This window comes from Schistocerca nitens, chromosome 1 (genome assembly GCF_023898315.1).
Source record: "Schistocerca nitens isolate TAMUIC-IGC-003100 chromosome 1, iqSchNite1.1, whole genome shotgun sequence".
Taxonomy (NCBI): Eukaryota; Metazoa; Arthropoda; class Insecta; order Orthoptera; family Acrididae; genus Schistocerca; species Schistocerca nitens.
Window position 1 is genome coordinate 756116828 of NC_064614.1, and position 19650 is coordinate 756136477.

Below are 19650 nucleotides of genomic sequence, written 5' to 3' on the forward strand. Positions count from 1 at the left end.
TTTCTAATTCTAACAGCAAATTTTATACAGCGAGATTCCCCCTCTCACTAGTTATAACATACAACGTTTGCAATGTGTGATACAGAAGACAAAAACGGATTTTCCAAATCCGTTTCTCGTTCTCATGTTTGCATGTTAAGGCCTGAAACGGATTTGCTAGCCCAGTAAAATATGTCATCTGGAAAACAGCTGTTCCAGTTTCTGATTTAGTCAGTACAGTCGCTAATTCTCTTCAGTTAAATACTGGAGGCAGACAGCTTCATGCTCAGTCTAATATTTCTACTTTTCTGTCACTGCCAAAAAGTCAGTTAGTCCATATTAGCCAAAAATGTTTAAAAATATGATGTAATCTAACACCCAACAACGTTTCAAAAACAGTTCAGCATTTACATTTTCAGAATCGGTTTTAGAGTGTCTACATGGTGAACCAGAAACAGTATTGGAGAATCGGGTTAGATTAGTACTTCTCCCATAGATAATGAATATGACACTTCATAATGTTGCAGAATATGTCAGTTTAGCAAAAGATTTCTTTTCATGACAGAATTCAATTTTTTAAATAATTGTAAAATTACTAATTTATATCTAAATATTCATCTACTGAGTAGAAGCAGATGTCATTCACAAATTATTTTAATTTGCCTTTAAATGCTGGTTGGCTGTCTGTCAGATTTTGATGGTATTTGGTAAGTGACCAAAGACATTTATGACACTATAATTCACCTTTGTCTGTGCCAAAGCTGGATTTAACTCAGAATAGATAATATAAACCTTTCTCCTAGTGTTGTAGCTATGCACATTGCTATTGCTTCTGAACTGGGATGGGCTATTAATAACAAATTTGATAACTGAATATACATATTGTAAAGCTAATGTGAAAATCCCTAGTTTCTTAAGTACATGTCTATAAATTGTTTTTGGTGGGTTTCGGCTATTATTCTGATTAGATGCTTTTGTGCAATGCATACTTTTTCTTAATGATAAATTAGCACAAAATTTGTCGCCATATGAAAGCAGTGAATGAAATAGGTACATGAAGGTAGTTTACTGGTATGGTTTTCTCCAAAATTTACAATAACCCTAATAGTATAAGTCGCTGAATTCAAACATTTCAGTACAATATTAATGCATTTCCTTCAATTAAATGTCTAATCAGTGCACACACCCAAAAGTTTTGAATATCTTGTCTTTGCTATAGATTTCTGTTCAAAGTCTACACTCCTGGAAATGGAAAAAAGAACACATTGACACCGGTGTGTCAGACCCACCATACTTGCTCCGGACACTGCGAGAGGGCTGTACAAGCAATGATCACACGCACGGCACAGCGGACACACCAGGAACCGCGGTGTTGGCCGTCGAATGGCGCTAGCTGCGCAGCATTTGTGCACCGCCGCCGTCAGTGTCAGCCAGTTTGCCGTGGCATACGGAGCTCCATCGCAGTCTTTAACACTGGTAGCACGCCGCGACAGCGTGGACGTGAACCGTATGTGCAGTTGACGGACTTTGAGCGAGGGCGTATAGTGGGCATGCGGGAGGCCGGGTGGACGTACCGCCGAATTGCTCAACACGTGGGGCGTGAGGTCTCCACAGTATATCGATGTTGTCGCCAGTGGTCGGCGGAAGGTGCACGTGCCCGTCGACCTGGGACCGGACCGCAGCGACGCACGGATGCACGCCAAGACCGTAGGATCCTACGCAGTGCCGTAGGGGACCGCACCGCCACTTCCCAGCAAATTAGGGACACTGTTGCTCCTGGGGTATCGGCGAGGACCATTCGCAACCGTCTACATGAAGCTGGGCTACGGTCCCGCACACCGTTAGGCCATCTTCCGCTCACGCCCCAACATCGTGCAGCCCGCCTCCAGTGGTGTCGCGACAGGCGTGAATGGAGGGACGAATGGAGATGTGTCGTCTTCAGCGATGAGAGTCGCTTCTGCCTTGGTGCCAATGATGGTCGTATGCGTGTTTGGCGCCGTGCAGGTGAGCGCCACAATCAGGACCGCATATGACCGAGGCACACAGGGCCAACACCCTGCATCATGGTGTGGGGAGCGATCTCCTACACTGGCCGTACACCACTGGTGATCGTCGAGGGGACACTGAATAGTGCACGGTACATCCAAACCGTCATCGAATCCATCGTTCTACCATTCCTAGACCGGCAAGGGAACTTGCTGTTCCAACAGGACAATGCACGTCCGCATGTATCCCGTGCCACCCAACGTGCTCTAGAAGGTGTAAGTCAACTACCCTGGCCAGCAAGATCTCCGGATCTGTCCCCCATTGAGCATGTTTGGGACTGGATGAAGCGTCGTCTCACGCGGTCTGCACGTCCAGCACGAACGCTGGTCCAACTGAGGCGCCAGGTGGAAATGGCATGGCAAGCCGTTCCACAGGACTACATCCAGCATCTCTACGATCGTCTCCATGGGAGAATAGCAGCCTGCATTGCTGCGAAAGGCGGATATACACTGTACTAGTGCCGACATTGTGCATGCTCAGTTGCCTGTGTCTATGTGCCTGTGGTTCTGTCAGTGTGATCATGTGATGTATCTGACCCCAGGAATGTGTCAATAAAGTTTCCCCTTCCTGGGACAATGAATTCACGGTGTTCTTATTTCAATTTCCAGGAGTGTATATTTGTTAATGGTGTTATGCCATTTACTGTACCTACTGTGTTTCATCAAAATTTAATGAGAGTCCATTTGTGGACAACCACTTAATAATTTTTAGAAAAACATTGTTTACAACTCCTCAGCTAATTCTTCTTTTGATGGACATGATTATTTTACTTATATCATCATCAAAAAGAAGTAGTTATGTATATTTGTGAGTATAGAGTAGCAACTCATTAATATATATTAAGAACAGTAAGCCACTAAAAACTGAATCCTGTTGGTCCACAGCCAGCCTGGGTGGCCAAGTGGTTCTAGGTGCTACAGTCTGGACCACTACGGTCGCAGGTTGGAATCCTGCCTCAGGCATGGATGTGTGTGATGTGCTTAGGTTAGTTAGGTTTAAGTAGTTCTAAGTTCTAGGGTACTGATGACCTTAGAAGTTAAGTCCCATAGGGCTCAGAGCCATTTGAACCAATTTTGTCGGTCGCCATTCTTGACTCCCCAGTTTGAGGCATCTGCTGATTGTTGCACATTATATGAATTGTTTATTTTAGCCTTCTGCGTTCTTCCAGTTAAATATAAATTAAACCATTTGTGCTCTGTCCCACACATATCACAATACTTAAGCTCATCTTGAAGAATTTCATGATTTGCGCATCAAAAGCACTTGAGAGGTCACAAAAAAGTCGCAGTGTGTGATGTTTGGTTATTCAAAGCATTAATATTTTGTCAATGAAAGCATATTTAGGATTTTATGATTGAAAGCTTTTCTGAAAACCATATTGAATGTTTTGTTAGTAGTGTACTACCAGATGCAATCGTCAAAGGACCACAATATTTCATCGAACAACCGTTCTTCTATCATCAGGTGGATATGATGAAATTCCATCAGGACCACTTGATGATGTCAGAACGGTTTTTCAACGAAATATCGTTGACCTCCAACGATTGGATGCAGCAATACATCTGAGAACCTAGGAAGCGTCATGTACACCAAAGAAGCCTCAAAACGCATTTTCGTAGTGCTTTATTTTTACAAACATGTGAAGCTACTCTTGAATACATTAGTTTTTCAAAAATTTTGGATAAAACTGTAAGAAGTGAGATCAGGTGGTGGTTGTTGGCATCAGACCTACCCCACTTTTTATGCAATGGTTTAACAATGGCATATTTCAGTCTAGCAGAAAAATTACACTATTGTAGTGAGCTATTAGACAAGTGGCTGAGAATCCTAATAACCTGTTTGGAACAAACTTTTAGACTATGTTGGAAATGCCATGAATTCCGTACAAGTTTTTACTTTTGAGTGAGTTCATTATTATCCTAATTTCAGAAGGAGAGGTTTACGAAATGCTGTTTTGGTAGTACTGTGTAAACATAGTGAACGGAACTTCTGCACAGATGACACTGCGCTTGCTAGTTCCGAGATAACAACTGCGACCACTTCCTGAAGATTTGGAGGAAGCGTTCGTTGCACTAATTATATCGTCTTTGATCTGGCATGTATTGTCTGCAAAATCTCTACCCCTCACAAACACTTGGAAAACCAAAGAGTATTTTCAACCCATGGATCGTCCATTTCTTCCCAATCTTTCAAGTCTCTACCACAATGGAAACTTACGATCTGATCTCCTTTACCGGCATTAAAGAACCCACTGAGTTTATCTGGTCGCTGCTCAGTAACTAACAGCGAGCCATCGAAATACGCTAACTTGACCTCGCGCTTTCTGTAGACCAAGATGGCCCGTGTTGATGTGGATACCCAGTTTATCCAGAATTGCCGCCCTTCCACTTTAACTGCACTACGGTGCTGGTTCTGGAGAGGAATTTGGGCTTATCAAGAAGGCTGGCGTCTATTCTAACTTCATTGATACGTATTTCCGTTCTATATAGACCACAGATGTCTTACGAAACATTTCGGGGAGCAGTACTTGTCATTTTAGTCGATCCATTGACTGACCCATTCGTTATGAAGGAGCACAATGGTGACGATCGTCAGGTATTTATAAACGAAGGGAGCAGGCGCTAGCTCCCCTTTTTTAGTAAAACGGCACACATTTTGAATTCTGATCCGTTGTCGAATTTACTGCAGCGCTGAGTGGAGTTTGATTTGTGGCCGGTGTTTTGACGCTGTTGAGTAGTGGAGGCCCGTTTCGTTCTTCTTAAGAAATTACTGTCACAATAGCAGGAGCTATTAAACTATCATGTCAGACTAAGAATAAAAGCCTATCGTATACTAACACAAACCAAATTTTAAAACAGCGAATTGTAAATCGAATATTAGCGTTACGGCATAATTTCCTTAGCATGGCAAATTCATTTATGATTATTTCATAAATTAGTTATATTATCTTACGTGATATAAATTTGCTACATGAGTTTTGAGGGCTATTGAAGCTTTCAGTGGCAGCAAAATTCTGAATATCTATTGCAGTCTGTTAGTTAAAAAAAGATGACCATGTATCATGTGGCGATGAGTGGCACCAATAGCAAGTATATCTCCCGAGCTACGTTCTTTGGTACCCATTTCAAAATGGCTCTGCTGCAGAGACAGCAGAAGTAGAAGAGAGATTTGATGTATGGTTTTTTCCTGGTATTGTGATGATGTACAGCGTAGTTACTTGTCCTCTGGCTTATATATTTATTTTATTATGTGCCTTTTCGAGTCCTGCCGAATCTGCAAAAAGCGATATTGAACTAGATGCCAAAGCACAGCATAACCATCAGATTGACAGCTTAAATTTACTTTTGTATACATTCTTACTTACTCTGACAGTGTTAACCATATGGCTGTTCAAACACAGAAGATTTAGATTTATCCACGAGACTGGACTAGCTGTGATTTATGGTGAGTCAATACTTAAATTTTTGTAGCGCAGTAGTCTGTTAGTAAACAGTGCTTGTTGTGCCGCATTTTAAGTGTTTGTAGATGATGTATCAGACGTTGTTAGTTAGCAGTTCGCCAGTGTTTGGTAACTAACAGAACAGTTTATTTGTAATATGACGGCGCTAAAAAGGCGAGGGGCTACTAGACACGGCGTTACTTGAAGTCATTGTAGTAACATGTTGAACTGTCAGCTAATTCACATAAATTGTTTGAATTGTTACCGCGTGTTGACAAAAAATGCCAGATTCTTTAAACGTATCTACTTTTTAAATCTTTTGTTGAAACTGTTACTAGTGGCCGTCGTAATAAACAGAAGCCGCTTAATGTCCCTCACTCTGCGTTTAGAGAATTCGAAAATTTTGAGTAAAGCTTCCCCCACCATCATACGTAGGATTTTTCAAATCCCCGTGCACTTTGCACATTTTGTTTTCCATCTTCTTAAACAAACAGATGCCCCAAATCCTGACTTAAATATAAGCTGTTAATAGTAAATACCCCAATCTCATCTCGAATCTTTTTTGACACGCCGTTAAATTTCTGCAAATCATTGTTACTTCGTGTATTATGTTTTCTTATGAAGCCAGCCTGTCCCTGATCTCGTGTTGGTAGCATTTTATTGTAGGGTTCTACAAATGCGATACCATTTTCTCTCCCTCCCTCCCTCTGCAGTGTCAATATAATTAATTTAATATATTAATAAATGTGTGTAATGTCTGGAAAAAGGAGCACCTTTATTGAGACAAACAAAATTTTTAGTATTGTCTTTATTGTGCAAAGGCGCCTCTGATCTCTTTGCTGCATGGAGCACTCAAGGAGAAAAGAAACATCTACAGATATTGCTTATATGGGGAGAAAGGTGAAGAGTGGGAGTGGTAACTGTAATAAGAAATATTTGGTAAGATTTATCATTTGAAGAATTACTGTAACATTTGAAATGTACTGAATTTGAGCCTAAAAATGAGCTTTTCAATACTGCAATCACTGAAGATAATTAAAACAGAGGAACATGTGTCTCAGAATACATGGAATAGGCCTAACAAAAAAATAGGTAATCCAGCTGAATTTAACTTGTGTTTACATGTTCGTCATATTTTGTCCCCATTGGAAGAATTTTACAAAAGCTACAGATTCAGTTTCAATGTAGCCTGTGTTGCTGTTTCCTGATGTTTTACTGTGCACAAGTAAAATGCATCATGCCTATCCATTAGCAGACACTGAAAGTCAGACTAATGAAATTTCACTGCTTAATACGTAAAATGTTTGTGAAACATGGTTCTCTTTGCCTTTGATTAGGTATACTGGTACCACAACTGCATGTCCAGAAGTTGTGCATCAAATATACCTTTTTTTATCTTTTGAGGAAGAAGACTGTGTTTGTTTGTCCTTTGAACACAGTTCATAAAGGAAATCACTATTGACTAGGTTCATGTGGTTAAAGTAAATTGAATCAACAAAGTTACCATTTTTCTAAAATGTAAATTTGAAGATCCAGTTTTAGAATATGCAAGCAGTTACTACAACAGATAATTTTATTTTAGATATATAGACTGCAGATGACTCTTCCACTGACCCAGCAGCTCACCTTATGTATCACTTGGTGGCACAGTGCGCAGACACCCCCAAGTGGGGTGTTTTATGTTCCACACCGTGTGTTAATACTTCACTGAAAACAGATATAAATTGCTAATAACACTAATTCAAGAAAAGCATATGGGTTGGTCCTACATAAATCTCTGCATGCTGTTTTACACTGGTTTGAGGGGGAGGGGAAAGAACTGATTCATCTTGTGCGGTAGGTGTAGCATTCTTCTGGGAAGGGGCGACTTCCTCTATGACATGTGCTGCTCCTTTCTCGGTTTTCAAACTGACTTTACATCCCCAGTTTTTACTGTCCAGTTCTCTTATGTCAGTTGACAAAAAGAACTTCACTGAGCTTGTTTTTATATAGTTGAGTTACTTTCAGTTTATTAAGTGAATATTTATTGCAGTTGATAATTGAACATTTGTGTAAAATAAATTCCTATAAACAGTAGCTGGAAAGTGCTTAATTTTTAAGTGTGATGTCAAGTGATCTGTGTAGTGTTGACAGGGAAGTGATTGAATTAGTAAATGTTGCATCTTGCTGATATCTGTCGTTGACAGCATATTGTAGTAACTTCGTGGTGAACTAATGAGTGACCAGAAACTTACCGCGCCCTTCTCTCACAACCAATTGTGTTACTGGTAGACTGCATAACTGTCTTCCATTTCGGAATTGGTGATACTTGTAGAATGGGCTGTGCTGAGTGGAACCACTTACTACACATCCACGGTATAACTTGTGAAGTGGGTGTCAGTATGTCTGTTACAATTGGACTGGTGATGTTCAAGTCTAGAACAGTAATCTGTAATTCATTGCCTGATTTAAATTGAAACATCAGATCTTCTACAACAACTAGGTGACCGTTTCTCTTGCAGAGGGGCAAATTCAGATGTTAGGAGAGCTGAGGTTGGGATGATACATTTGATACCTCTATTGCTGTGAAGCGTATTTTAGTCATTTATTGTGGAGACCATGAAATGAACTTTGTTGAATACATTTTGGCAGCATGTTGCTCGGGATGGGCTCTTCAGTGTGTTACACAGTTGACAGCTTCAGCTGTGAAGCTATTTTTTGTAATAGCTCGCTTGAAAGCTGCAAATAAAGACTCGCTTAATAAACAGAGAATAAAACCACTATATAAACATGAGTTCAAAGAAGTTATTTTGTCTCCTCACATCTTTACAGGATGACTAGGAACCAGTTTCTCTCTAGCAGTGTAGAACAATCTGCAGAGATATACATCGATTCTGTCCTTATGCGTTTCTTGAGTCAATATTGTTAGTAATTCATATCTATATTCCATGTAGTGTTAATGCACGTTGTGGAAAATGAGCACTCCTGGACATGTTTGCACATTGGGTTGCCAGTGATTCAAAAAGTGAGCTGCAGAAGTGTCAGATTTCTGTGGCGTAGTGTGGTAGGGAGAAAGGGAAATGGCTTGCTTGCTCTACAGCAACATCAAGGAGGGAGGTGCATGACCATGTATTTATTTATTTGACCTGGTCTGATTGGGGTCATTAGGTCCTCTGTCACATCAGACCAGGGTTTCACAGATTCAGTACTTTTTTTTACTTCATAGTTATCTAAGAAATAATAATTTTAATATGACCATCATATGATTACCTGTCTGAAGTGGCACTGTGTGTAAATGATACTGACTACGAGATAACAGAGTTAATACTGGCATTACTTGTACAGTTGCAGCTACTGCCACCACTAGTGGTGGTGAAGATTATACTAATAATGACAGTAATTATGATGTTAATAACAGTGATAGTGGCAGATATAAGAATAATTTGTAGCGCCTTCATTTCTTCCCACTTCACCACTGGTGCTCTCTCTCTCTCTCTCTCTCTCTCTCTCCCCCACACTATTATTTACACATGACACATTGACTGTTCATCTTCTGTTCCCTTTGCTTCGTACAGTGTATGGCATCTGGTACGCCCAGAATGTATCACCACTTAAGTTGAACCTAGTGGTCAATCCATTGGGTTGGTAGGTCATGAATTGAGAAATGGTCCTCCACCAATTATGGACATAGTCCACATCAGTGATAACAGCAATTAAGAAAGATTACGAAGACAAAATTGTCATTACAGTAACTCCGTGCTGGTATGCATTGTGGTACTGCTAAATATACTGCGACAACTGTTCTGCACTAATGTACCCATTCTGTGTTGCTAATAGTTTGTCATGGGAAATAGGTATGGTGAAATCAATGATAGTATTCGTGTAGGTTAGGTTCTTCATTCGTAGGGTTTCAAAAGGATATTAAAGTAGATACAGCAGAGGATACATTGGGTTCAGAGCCGTTGTTGCTGGAAGCCATAAAGTTGGCTCTGAGATGTCACATGGTCTCATTTAGTGGAATCCCATTTCTCTGATTGCAATAATATTGTTCTTGCTGAGTGACCTTTGCTCATAGCAGGTAGGACTGCTGATATTTTAAAAAATATCAGGAACCCAATATATTGATATTAAAAAAAAAAATTATCGGCCCTCAAAATATCAAAAAATATTATCAATATATCGGTGAAAGAAATGTCTCATATATGTTTAGGAAAAAATATTGTGATATTTTATCAATAGCCCTAGTAGCAAGTGGTGATGACTATTACTAAGTTATACTCTGGATACACCCAGCAAGGTCCTTCTCTCTGAATCTGCTGTGCGCCCACCCTCCCGAAATAGTTGTTTTTCCATATTTCCCTATCCCTGTGAATGTTTGAACCACCATAGAAGGGCGTACAGTATGCTGCCCTGTCTGGCGTCAGTGCAGTTCTTTTGCTACTGCCAATGTCTTTCTGTCTGACATAACTAGCAGAGTCTCCTTTGTTCTGATATGTAGAAATTTCGTGAAGTCCATTATTTTACTGGCTATGGATATATCACATAGCATTTGTGTCTACCATAAGTACCTGATACTCCAATCACCATCTGCTCTTATCAGTCAACCTAACTCCATTGGAACTTACCACTGTGTTCAGCGAACCTTTCCATCACACTCCTGGTCTTGTGACATGGTGCCTTATCATGTTGAAAAGTCTCACTGCCGTTGGGAAACACGATCGTCATGAAAGGGTGTATGTGGTCTGCAACCAGTCTGATACTCCTTGGCCATCATGATGCCTTGCACTAGCTCCACTGTACCCATGGTTGCCCACATGAACGTTTCCCAGAGCCCAATGGAGCTGCCACCAGCTTGTCTCCATCCCACAGTACAGGTGTCAAGGAGCTGTTCCCCTGGGAGACTAAGGACTCGCATCCTCCTGTCGGCATGATTAAGAAGGTATTGGGATTCGTCAGGCCATGCAACACACTGGTACTGCAGCAACACCCAGTGCCGATAGTCACATGCCTATTTGAGTCATAGCTGCTGTTATCATGGTGTTAACAATGGCACATGTATGGGTTGTCAACTGTGGAGGCACATCGTTCAGTGTTCAGTGCACTGTGTGTTCAAATACACTTGTGCTCTGCCCAGCATTAAAGGGAGATGTTAGTCCCTGTCCTATTTTACCGATCTGCTTAGCCAGCAACATCCAACATCTATAATGAGGGGTGGCCACCCAACCCTAGAACAGCTGGACATGGTTTCATCTCATATTGAAGACACCACAGCACTCATTGAACACCCGACATATAGTGCAGTTTCTGAAATGCTTGTGCCAAGGCTCCAGGCCATTTCAATCTGCCGTCAGTCAAACTCGGATTGCACATCTTCTGTATTCTACACACGGACAGTATGGTCACTGATACTACATGCACTGTGTGTGTGTGTGTGTCTGACTTGCGGTCATCACTCGCCAGGTGACTGCTATGACCTGGACAGGTTTATATTGATAGTAGGTGGTCATAATGTTCTGGCTTATCAGTGTCTGAGACTCAGCATCTCTCTGTCTCCATCATAGGTTAGTACTTGTTTGCTTCGCTGAACTTTGGTGTGCCATAGGCAACAGAATGTTCTGCCCCATCCAGTTTCTGACTTAATACTCAGTGAAGGCATCATTGCTCATGATGCGTGACAATAAAAATTTCTTTTCGTAATTTGGGAAAACTAATATTGGTCCAGTTATTAATAGTTCTTTCAACTGACTGAATGTGTCTCATCACTCTGCCAACCATTGAAACTTCACTCTTCATAGATAGTGAGTGGCCGTGCTATTTCTGCTAATTTGCCAGACCTAAGGAAGACTACAACTCTTTAGACCAAAAATCTTATATGCCTTTTATTATTCTGGAATCTGCCCGGAATCCCTCACAACTAATTACAAGCCTTGGGCTAAATACTGCACTTCTTTTATCACTTTTCTAAACTGAATGCTAGGTGAGCCATGTCCAACTGCTTAAACAGTTCCCTTAGCCATTATCCATGCTCTTCTATGTTCTTTTCAGAGAGAATTATTTTATCTAAGTACACCATGCATTGCCTAAATTTCAGTACTTCCAGAGGTCCATCTAAGTGGCACTGAAATATCACTGGTGCATTTTTCAATCCAAACAGCATTCATAGGTAGGGCACCTACTGATAATGTTCTGACAGATTCATACATTCTGTCTGTGTGGAAGACTCTAGAGCAACCTTTAATGGGTGAAAATTGCAGAAAATACCTGTGTTGCCTCATATTATCCAAAGTTTGTGTTATATATAGAACTGGATAAGCACCTGTAACCATACTCTTTTTAAGGTACCAATGGTCATAACAAAGGTGATGGGAGTCTGCCCCATGTGAACGTTTTTCAGGACGATGGATGTGCCATGAGACTTACTCTCCTTAATAATTCTGTATCAAAGCTGTTAGTTGATGAATTCTTACATCATTGCTTGCAGATATTCTGTATATGGTATTATTTGTGATACATAGTAAGCTTATTTTCATTTAGGATTTTATGTTGTCATTGGGATTGCTATCAAAGACCCATGAAGATTTTGCAGATGCTCTTATTCTAACAGTAACTGCTCTATCATAGTCTTATCTCTGTTTCCCAAGTGCACTACCATCTCCCATAATGCATGTAAAGTGGCCACTTGCTTAATATTCAGGTCTGAATTTTGCTCTGTCTAAACTATTTTCCTGCAAAATCTCAAGTAGGTGATAATCCTTTGTACAGTTCCGTGAACCCAAAATTGTCAGTCACAATGGACACTACCTGCTTCCTGTCAAACTCCTGTACACATACAGCACTCCTGCATTCAAAACACTGTGCCTTACCTTATTCCTCTAACAGCTCAATAAGATAATACATTCACTGGCAAATTAGTTCCTATGCTCACACTCAATAGTTTCCTTTTAATGAGCGATATTTTATTTTGTGGGTTGATCCTAAGCGCCTACTCTCATGAACCATGGACCTTGCCGTTGGTGGAGAGGCTTGCGTGCCTCAGCGATACAGATAGCCGTACCGTAGGTGCAACCACAACGGAGGGGTATCTGTTGAGAGGCCAGACAAACGTGTGGTTCCTGAACAGGGGCAGCAGCCTTTTCAGTAGTTGCAGGGGCAACAGTCTGGATGATTGACTGATCTGGCCTTGTAACACTAACCAAAATGGCCTTGCTGTTCTGGTACTGTGAACGGCTGAAAGCAAGAGGAAACTACAACCGTAATTTTTCCCGAGGACATGCAGCTTTACTGTATGATTAAATGATGATGGCGTCCTCTTGGGTAAAATATTCCGGAGGTAAAATAGTCCCCCATTTGGATCTCCGAGCGGGGACTACTCAAGAGGACATAGTTATCAGGAGAAAGAAAACTGGCATCCTATGGATCGGAGTGTGGAATGTCAGATCCCTTAATCAGGCAGGTAGGTTAGAAAATTTAAAAAGGGAAATGGATAGGTTAAAGTTAGATATAGTGGGAATTAGTGAAGTTCGGTGGCAGGAGAAACAAGACTTTTGGTTAGTTCAATACAGGATTATAAATATAAAATCAAATAGGGGTAATGCAGGAATAGGTTTAATAATGAACAAAAAAATAGGAGTGCGGGTAAGCTACTACAAACAGCATAGTGAACGTATTATAGTGGCCCAGATAGACACGAAGCCCATGCCTACTACAGTAGTACAAGTTTATATGCCAACTAGTTCTGCAGATGACGAAGAAATTGAAGAAATGTATGATGAGATAAAAGAAATTATTCAGGTAGTGAAGCGAAGCGAAAATATAATAGTCATGGGTGACTGGAATTCGACAGTAGGAAAAAGGAGAGAAGGAAATGTAGTAGGTGAATATGGATTGGGGCTAAGAAATGAAAGAGGAAGCCGTCTGGTAGAATTTTGCACAGAGCATAACTTAATCATAGCTAACACTTGGTTCAAGAATCATGAAAGAAGGTTGTATACATGGAAGAATCCTGGAGATACTAAAAGGTATCAGATAGATTATATAATGGTAAGACAGAGATTTAGGAACCAGGTTTTAAATTGTAGGACATTTCCAGGGGCAGATGTGGACTCTGACCACAAGCTATTGGTTGTGAACGGTAGATTAAAACTGAAGAAACTGCAAAAAGGTGGAAATTTAAGGAGATGGGACCTGGATAAACTGAAAAAACCAGAGGTTGTAGAGAGTTTCAGGAAGAGCATAAGGGAACAATTGACAGGAATGGGGGAAAGAAATACAGTAGAAGACGAATGGGTAGCTCTGAGGGATGAAGTAATGAAGGCAGCAGAGGATCAAGTAGGTAAAAAGACGAGGACTAGTAGAAATCCTTGGGTAACAGAAGAAATATTGAATTTAATTGATGAAAGGAGAAAATATAAAAATGCAGTAAATGAAGTAGGCAAAAAGGAATACAAACATTTCAAAAATGAGATCGACAGGAAGTGCAAAATGGCTAAGCAGGCATGGCTAGAGGACAAATGTAAGGATGTAGAGGCTTATCACACTAGGGGTAAGATAGATACAGCCTACAGGAAAATTAAAGAGACCTTTGGAGAAAAGAGAACCACTTGTATGAATATCAAGAGCTCAGATGGAAACCCAGTTCTAAGCAAAGAGGGGAAAGCAGAAAGGTGGAAGGAGTATATAGAGGGTCTATAGAAGGGCGAAGTACTGGAGGACAATATTAGAAAGGCTATTTACAATTTGTACAGAAACCAGATGGCAGTTATAAGAGTCGAGGGGCATGAAAGGGAAGCAGTGGTTGGGAAGGGAGTGAGACAGGGTTGTAGCCTCTCCCTGATGTTATTCAGTCTGTATATTGAGCAAGCAGTAAAGGAAACAAAAGAAAAATTCGGAGTAGGTATTAAAATCCAGGGAGAAGAAATAAAAACTTTGAGGTTCGCCGATGACATTGTAATTCTGTCAGAGACAGCAAAGGACTTGGAAGAGCATTTTACCCGGAAGGGACAGTGTCTTGAAAGGAGAATATAAGATGAACATCAACAAAAGCAAAACGAGGATCATGGAATGTAGTCGAATTAAGTCGGGTGATGCTGAGGGGATTAGATTAGGAAATGAGACACTTAAAGCAGTAAAGGAGTTTTGCTATTTGGGGAGCAAAATAACTGATGATGGTCGAAGTAGAGAGGATATAAAATGTAGACTAGCAATGGCAAGGAAAGCGTTTCTGAAGAAGAGAAATTTGTTAACTACGGGTATAGATTTAAGTGTCAGGAAGTCGTTTCTGAAAGTATTTGTATGGAGTGTAGCCATGTATGGAAGTGAAACATGGACAATAAATAGTTTGAACAAGAAGAGAATAGAAGCTTTCGAAATGTGGTGCTACAGAAGAATGTTGAAGATTAGGTGGGTAGATCATGTAACTAATGAGGAGGTATTGAATAGGATTGGGGAGAAGAGAAGTTTGTGGCACAACCTGACGAGAAGAAGGGATCGATTGGTAGGACATGTCCTAAGGCATCAAGGGATCACAAATTTAGCATTGGAGGGCAGTGTGAAGGCTAAAAATCATAGAGGGAGACCAAGAGATGAATACGCTAAGCAGAATCAGAAGGATGTAGGTTGTAGTAGGTACTGGGAGATGAAGGAGCTTGCACAGGATAGTTTAGCATGGAGAGCTGCATTAAACCAGTTTCAGGACTGAAGACCACAACAACAACGATCCTAAGTGATCTTGTATAGTCAAGGTGACTTTCATGACATGTGAGGCATGCCTTGGGCAGTTTGGTATTCCTGGCAGTAGTAGCTAATTGAGCAATGTACCATCCAACTGTACTATGAACTGTTCTAGGTCAACCTTAGCATGATGTTTAAGCAAGAAATCTAACCCTAAGATTGCAAAGTAACCATTGTCAGTATGAGACAAAACTTCCTACAACCTGGAAGTGTTTTGCCCAAACCTAAAACCCTAACAGTGATGATGAACCAAGTGAAATGACTTCATTTCCTTCCACTGCACTTAACCTACATCATGATTTCCAAACTTGCCACAGACACCTGCAAACCCATTTCCAATAAAAACTTATGGTCTTCCATCAGCTAAGTTATCAAAGCAAAATTCCATCACTACACATGTTTTGGCTGTGCATACATTTATTGGTAGTGCTGCATTGTGGATGTGGTGGCCCCATTGGTGTTGTAACAGTGGGTTAACAGTCCTACCCTGTGTCCACCTGTCAGGCCCCTGTTAGACTTTTATATGCAGTCCCATCCGGATACCAAAGTCATTTGAATTTCTTACATTGTAGTTCACAGCATTCCTGCCATACGTGACCTGTTTCTCCTTTTATGTAACATGCACATCCCATGGTAAAAATTTCCTTTCTGTCGTGAATTTGGGTATTGTCATTTTGTATCAACTTGTATCTGCCGACTATAACTTTCTAATCCTGTCCACAAAGTTTTTGATGAACTGCTCCTATTCTTGTGATGCATTGTTCAATGTTCTGTTGTTCCCTATAACACCTACACTTATTTTGTCTCCTGTGTTGCTGCACCAAGCCTGCTCTTGGAATTTCAAATTAGAGTATTCCTTAACTCCTTGTAAACCATTATGCATGCCTCAACATCTCCCAGCAAACTTAATATGGACATATTTAAAAGCTGTTGCTCCAACCAATACCCCACCTTTTTGGCTGTTAGCCAATTGCCTGCGACACATCCTGCCCTGCCTTGCGTGAGAAAGGAGAGTCTAGAGTAGCGGTACTAATTCTCAATGGATACTGATGTTCTGGACAAGAACTGATCTGTCCTACCCTTTCTCAATGCGTCCAACTCCATGTGCAGCGGCATATTGTCTGACTGCATTTGCACTGTCTGACTGAATAAGGTCCAAATCACCTGCATGGTGATAACCTTCTCCACCTCTGGTTAGTTCGTTGCAGAGCCTGTGTTCACAATATAAGGAAAGATACAACAGGAAAGTAACCACATCAACACCACAATCCTATTTCCTGCCACTGAACATGCCTAATTGTCACATCTGACCACTAAATGCGACCATTCCGTACATTCCCCAACATAATATCCAGGCTGCCTATTCAGGTGATTGAATATTGTGTGCCTAACTCTACCACATGCAAAATAATCATTTCCACACAACAGGTTGAAGTTTTGCTGCAGATTGTCACCCCATGATGTTGCTGATAGGTATTGGCACACCTGACACCAGTGTCGCAGTTGTCAGATGCCAGTGTTGGAGGAAGATCATTTTTAACTCTAGAGTGGTATGTGCAGAAAACTGTGAAATCCAACCCTAAGTACACAATGACAACAACCTTTATTATTTGATGCCTTCATACAGAAGGTGGATGGTTGTGGCACAGTAGCTGAAGATAACATGCAGTGAGTAAGTACACAGAGGCAGCAGAACGCTGCAGCGGGATAACAGCAGCTGGTGTTGATGGAACACTTGCTGATGCATGTTGGACGTCAGCTCTGCTGCAAGACCTTGCGGCTGGGCTTGCATACATTGCACATGGCCTGAGGCAGAGACTGGCTGAAATGTCAGGTGATGGCACCCACTGAGTGTTCTCATCTCTGTGGATCCAGGTTGAAGGCCAGATCTGTCAGGGCTAGCTGATGGTTCGTAGACCAGCAGCTTCGCCTGATTGATGATGCTGATAGACAAGACCATAACAGTTTGGCCACACATTTGACTGGCCAATGGACCAGAGACTATGATTGTCAAATGCACAGTGTCGACAGAAGCCCACTGTGGCTGATGTAGGAGCATATGAAGGGGTTTACGGCATAATGGTGTAAGTCAATTTTGCTCATTTTGAGGAATTGAACTTTTGTGAAACATTGCACAGAAAAATCAGGGAAGTCTAATAGGAGTATGTACAGGTATATTGCGTATATTAAGGGATAGTATTAATATTGGATGATAAATTAAATGTAGTAATATTATCACCATACTTATTATAAATTCCGTGAGTTTCTGTTTTAATTAACCATTTGACTGTGAGTTACAAATACTTCAGCACAATAAAATGTAGTAATATTAATAGCATCATCTGAATTTTGTATAAATTGCATAAATTTCAGTTTGAATTAACATAAAAAATATCTGTCGTCTTTGGCCTCAGAAGTTACAGAGGATGAAAAAACACATGGTGATCAAGAACAATGTATGGTAACAAGTCTAACATGTCCTTTTTCTCCAGATTTCTGACTGTTCGTATTTCACAGTAGTGGTTCCTATTTTATACTTTTGAGCTGGACTGATGTCCCTTCTTTCCTGTTTGTATACCCGAGATGAAAAACTCCATATCAGCATTCACAGTTGTCTTGTAATGTACCATTGTGGGTTCAAATCTTCTATGCTGCAACCACTGAATTTGTAGCCAAGAGACTGGACACTTTAATTCACTAGTTTTGTACATCAAGACATCTGTCATCAGAAATTTGAAAAGTTGTTGTGAAATATTCTTACAGACTTTAACTGAGTAATCCTGAACATGCAAATAGTATTTGTTAATACAAGTCTTTGGAGGACGATATCTTTTTTGTGGTCCTCTTGCTGCAGGAGATTCTGTTTGAGTCCACATAGGTAGGCATCTTGAGAGTTAGAAGACATCATTTTTCAAAAACTATAAAAAATTCCATTCTTTTCTTCTTCACTTATTTTTGAAGCAAATTGTAGTCTACTGTAGTGATCATCTTTACAAAATATTTTAACAGAAACTGTTTTACATTTTCTGATACTGTATGCTTTACATAGATTCCTTTTCAGTTTCATCTCCTGTCTTCCTTTTGTCTCTGTCATTTTCTTCCATATGATTTCTGTTGCTCATCTTCTTCATTAGACTCACTTTCGGATGTATTACATCCTGAAGCAGAATCCAATATTTCTCCCTCTTCATTCATGATTACTCTACTAACTCTCTCTGCATTATTCATATTACTATAAACAGCTCAAGCATCAAAAACAATTGCCAGTTAATAATGCTAACAGCTTAGACAACAATAAAACAATATAACCATGTCTGAAAACATTCTAGACACTGTTATCACACAAGACTCACCAGAAAACAGTTTAGACAGTGTTATAATACAAAACTTACCTGAAACTAGTTTTGCAGATGATAAAACAAACTTTCCTGTGTGGTGGTGGTGGTGGTGGTGGTGGTGGTGGTGGTGGGCATGGTGATAAAGAAAGGAGAGCTTCCCAGTGGTGGAACAGAAAATCTCATTTTGTTTCATGGTACTGTGGTGCAAGCCAGACTGCTTCGCTTTGCTACAACGTCTATTGTACTAACCATTTCCCAATAGAACTTGGGGTGCCATCTGTGATGATGCTATTGTGCATACAAAGACATGATCACTATTCCCTACAAAAGAGTGCAGCATATACTACATAACATAGTATTTAACTCATTTTTGTCAGAATCTGACTGACACCATTATGCATCCCTTCATATATACTCACTCCGGCTGGGGGTATAATGAGATAGGTTTCTGTCATGTATTCGGCTTTGGAAATGCGGCTTGGTGCCACAGCATGTAACAATCTCATCTGCTGCTAATCGGAGAACTCTGTGTTACAGAACGTACATCAGCATTATTGCCGCATCCGGTTGCAGGCTTATGTCTGTTTCTGACCCGCATACTCCTTGGCTGGCTGTGAGAGACTGAATGAGCTTGATGCTGCAGCAAAGGAAACTTTAAAAAAATCTTCCTAGAAAAGAAAATCACAATAGAATGAACAACAGCTAAGAGGAAAGCCAGTATGAAGCAATAAAGGGAAGGCTGAAAGGTGGAAGGAATATATAGGATTCTTCTTCTTTCTTCTTATTCTGCTGCTTTTACGTCCTCATTGGACCGTTCAGTCAATCATTTTCTGGTCATCTTCCTCAATAGATTTTCTTTCCAAATTTTCCAGTATCTTTTCATTCGTCCTAATGTGTTTTGTCATTGCTCGTCTGTAAATATCTTTTTTATTGTTGGTTGTCTGTCTGATTTTGGTTTAAATCTTATGTTTATTTTTCTCAGTTTCCTTAAATTTTCTGCCCAGGGTTAATTGTAGCTCTTTCATATTCTCCCTGATTTCCTTTATCTATCCTACTTGTTCATTCATGTTCCAAAGTTTCTTATAATTTTTCTTGATGATCTGGTTTCTGGTGTCCTCATAATGTGACCAGAAAAAGAGA

General features: G+C 40.4%; 1 protein-coding gene across 4 annotated transcripts in view; it reads left to right on the forward strand.

Moving 5' to 3' along the window:
- Positions 1-5150: 5150 nt before the first annotated feature.
- The window catches only part of LOC126260893 (sodium/hydrogen exchanger 7), a 174772-nt gene continuing 160272 nt past the window's right edge, over positions 5151-19650 (forward strand). For all 4 annotated transcript variants that reach the window (XR_007546661.1, XM_049958344.1, XM_049958353.1 and 1 more), the window contains exon 1: positions 5151-5469. Coding sequence is in view for 3 of the 4 variants with exons in the window: in XM_049958344.1 (XP_049814301.1) it covers positions 5223-5469 (247 nt within the window). In the remaining variant the exon portion in view is untranslated. The remainder of the gene's footprint in view (positions 5470-19650) is intronic.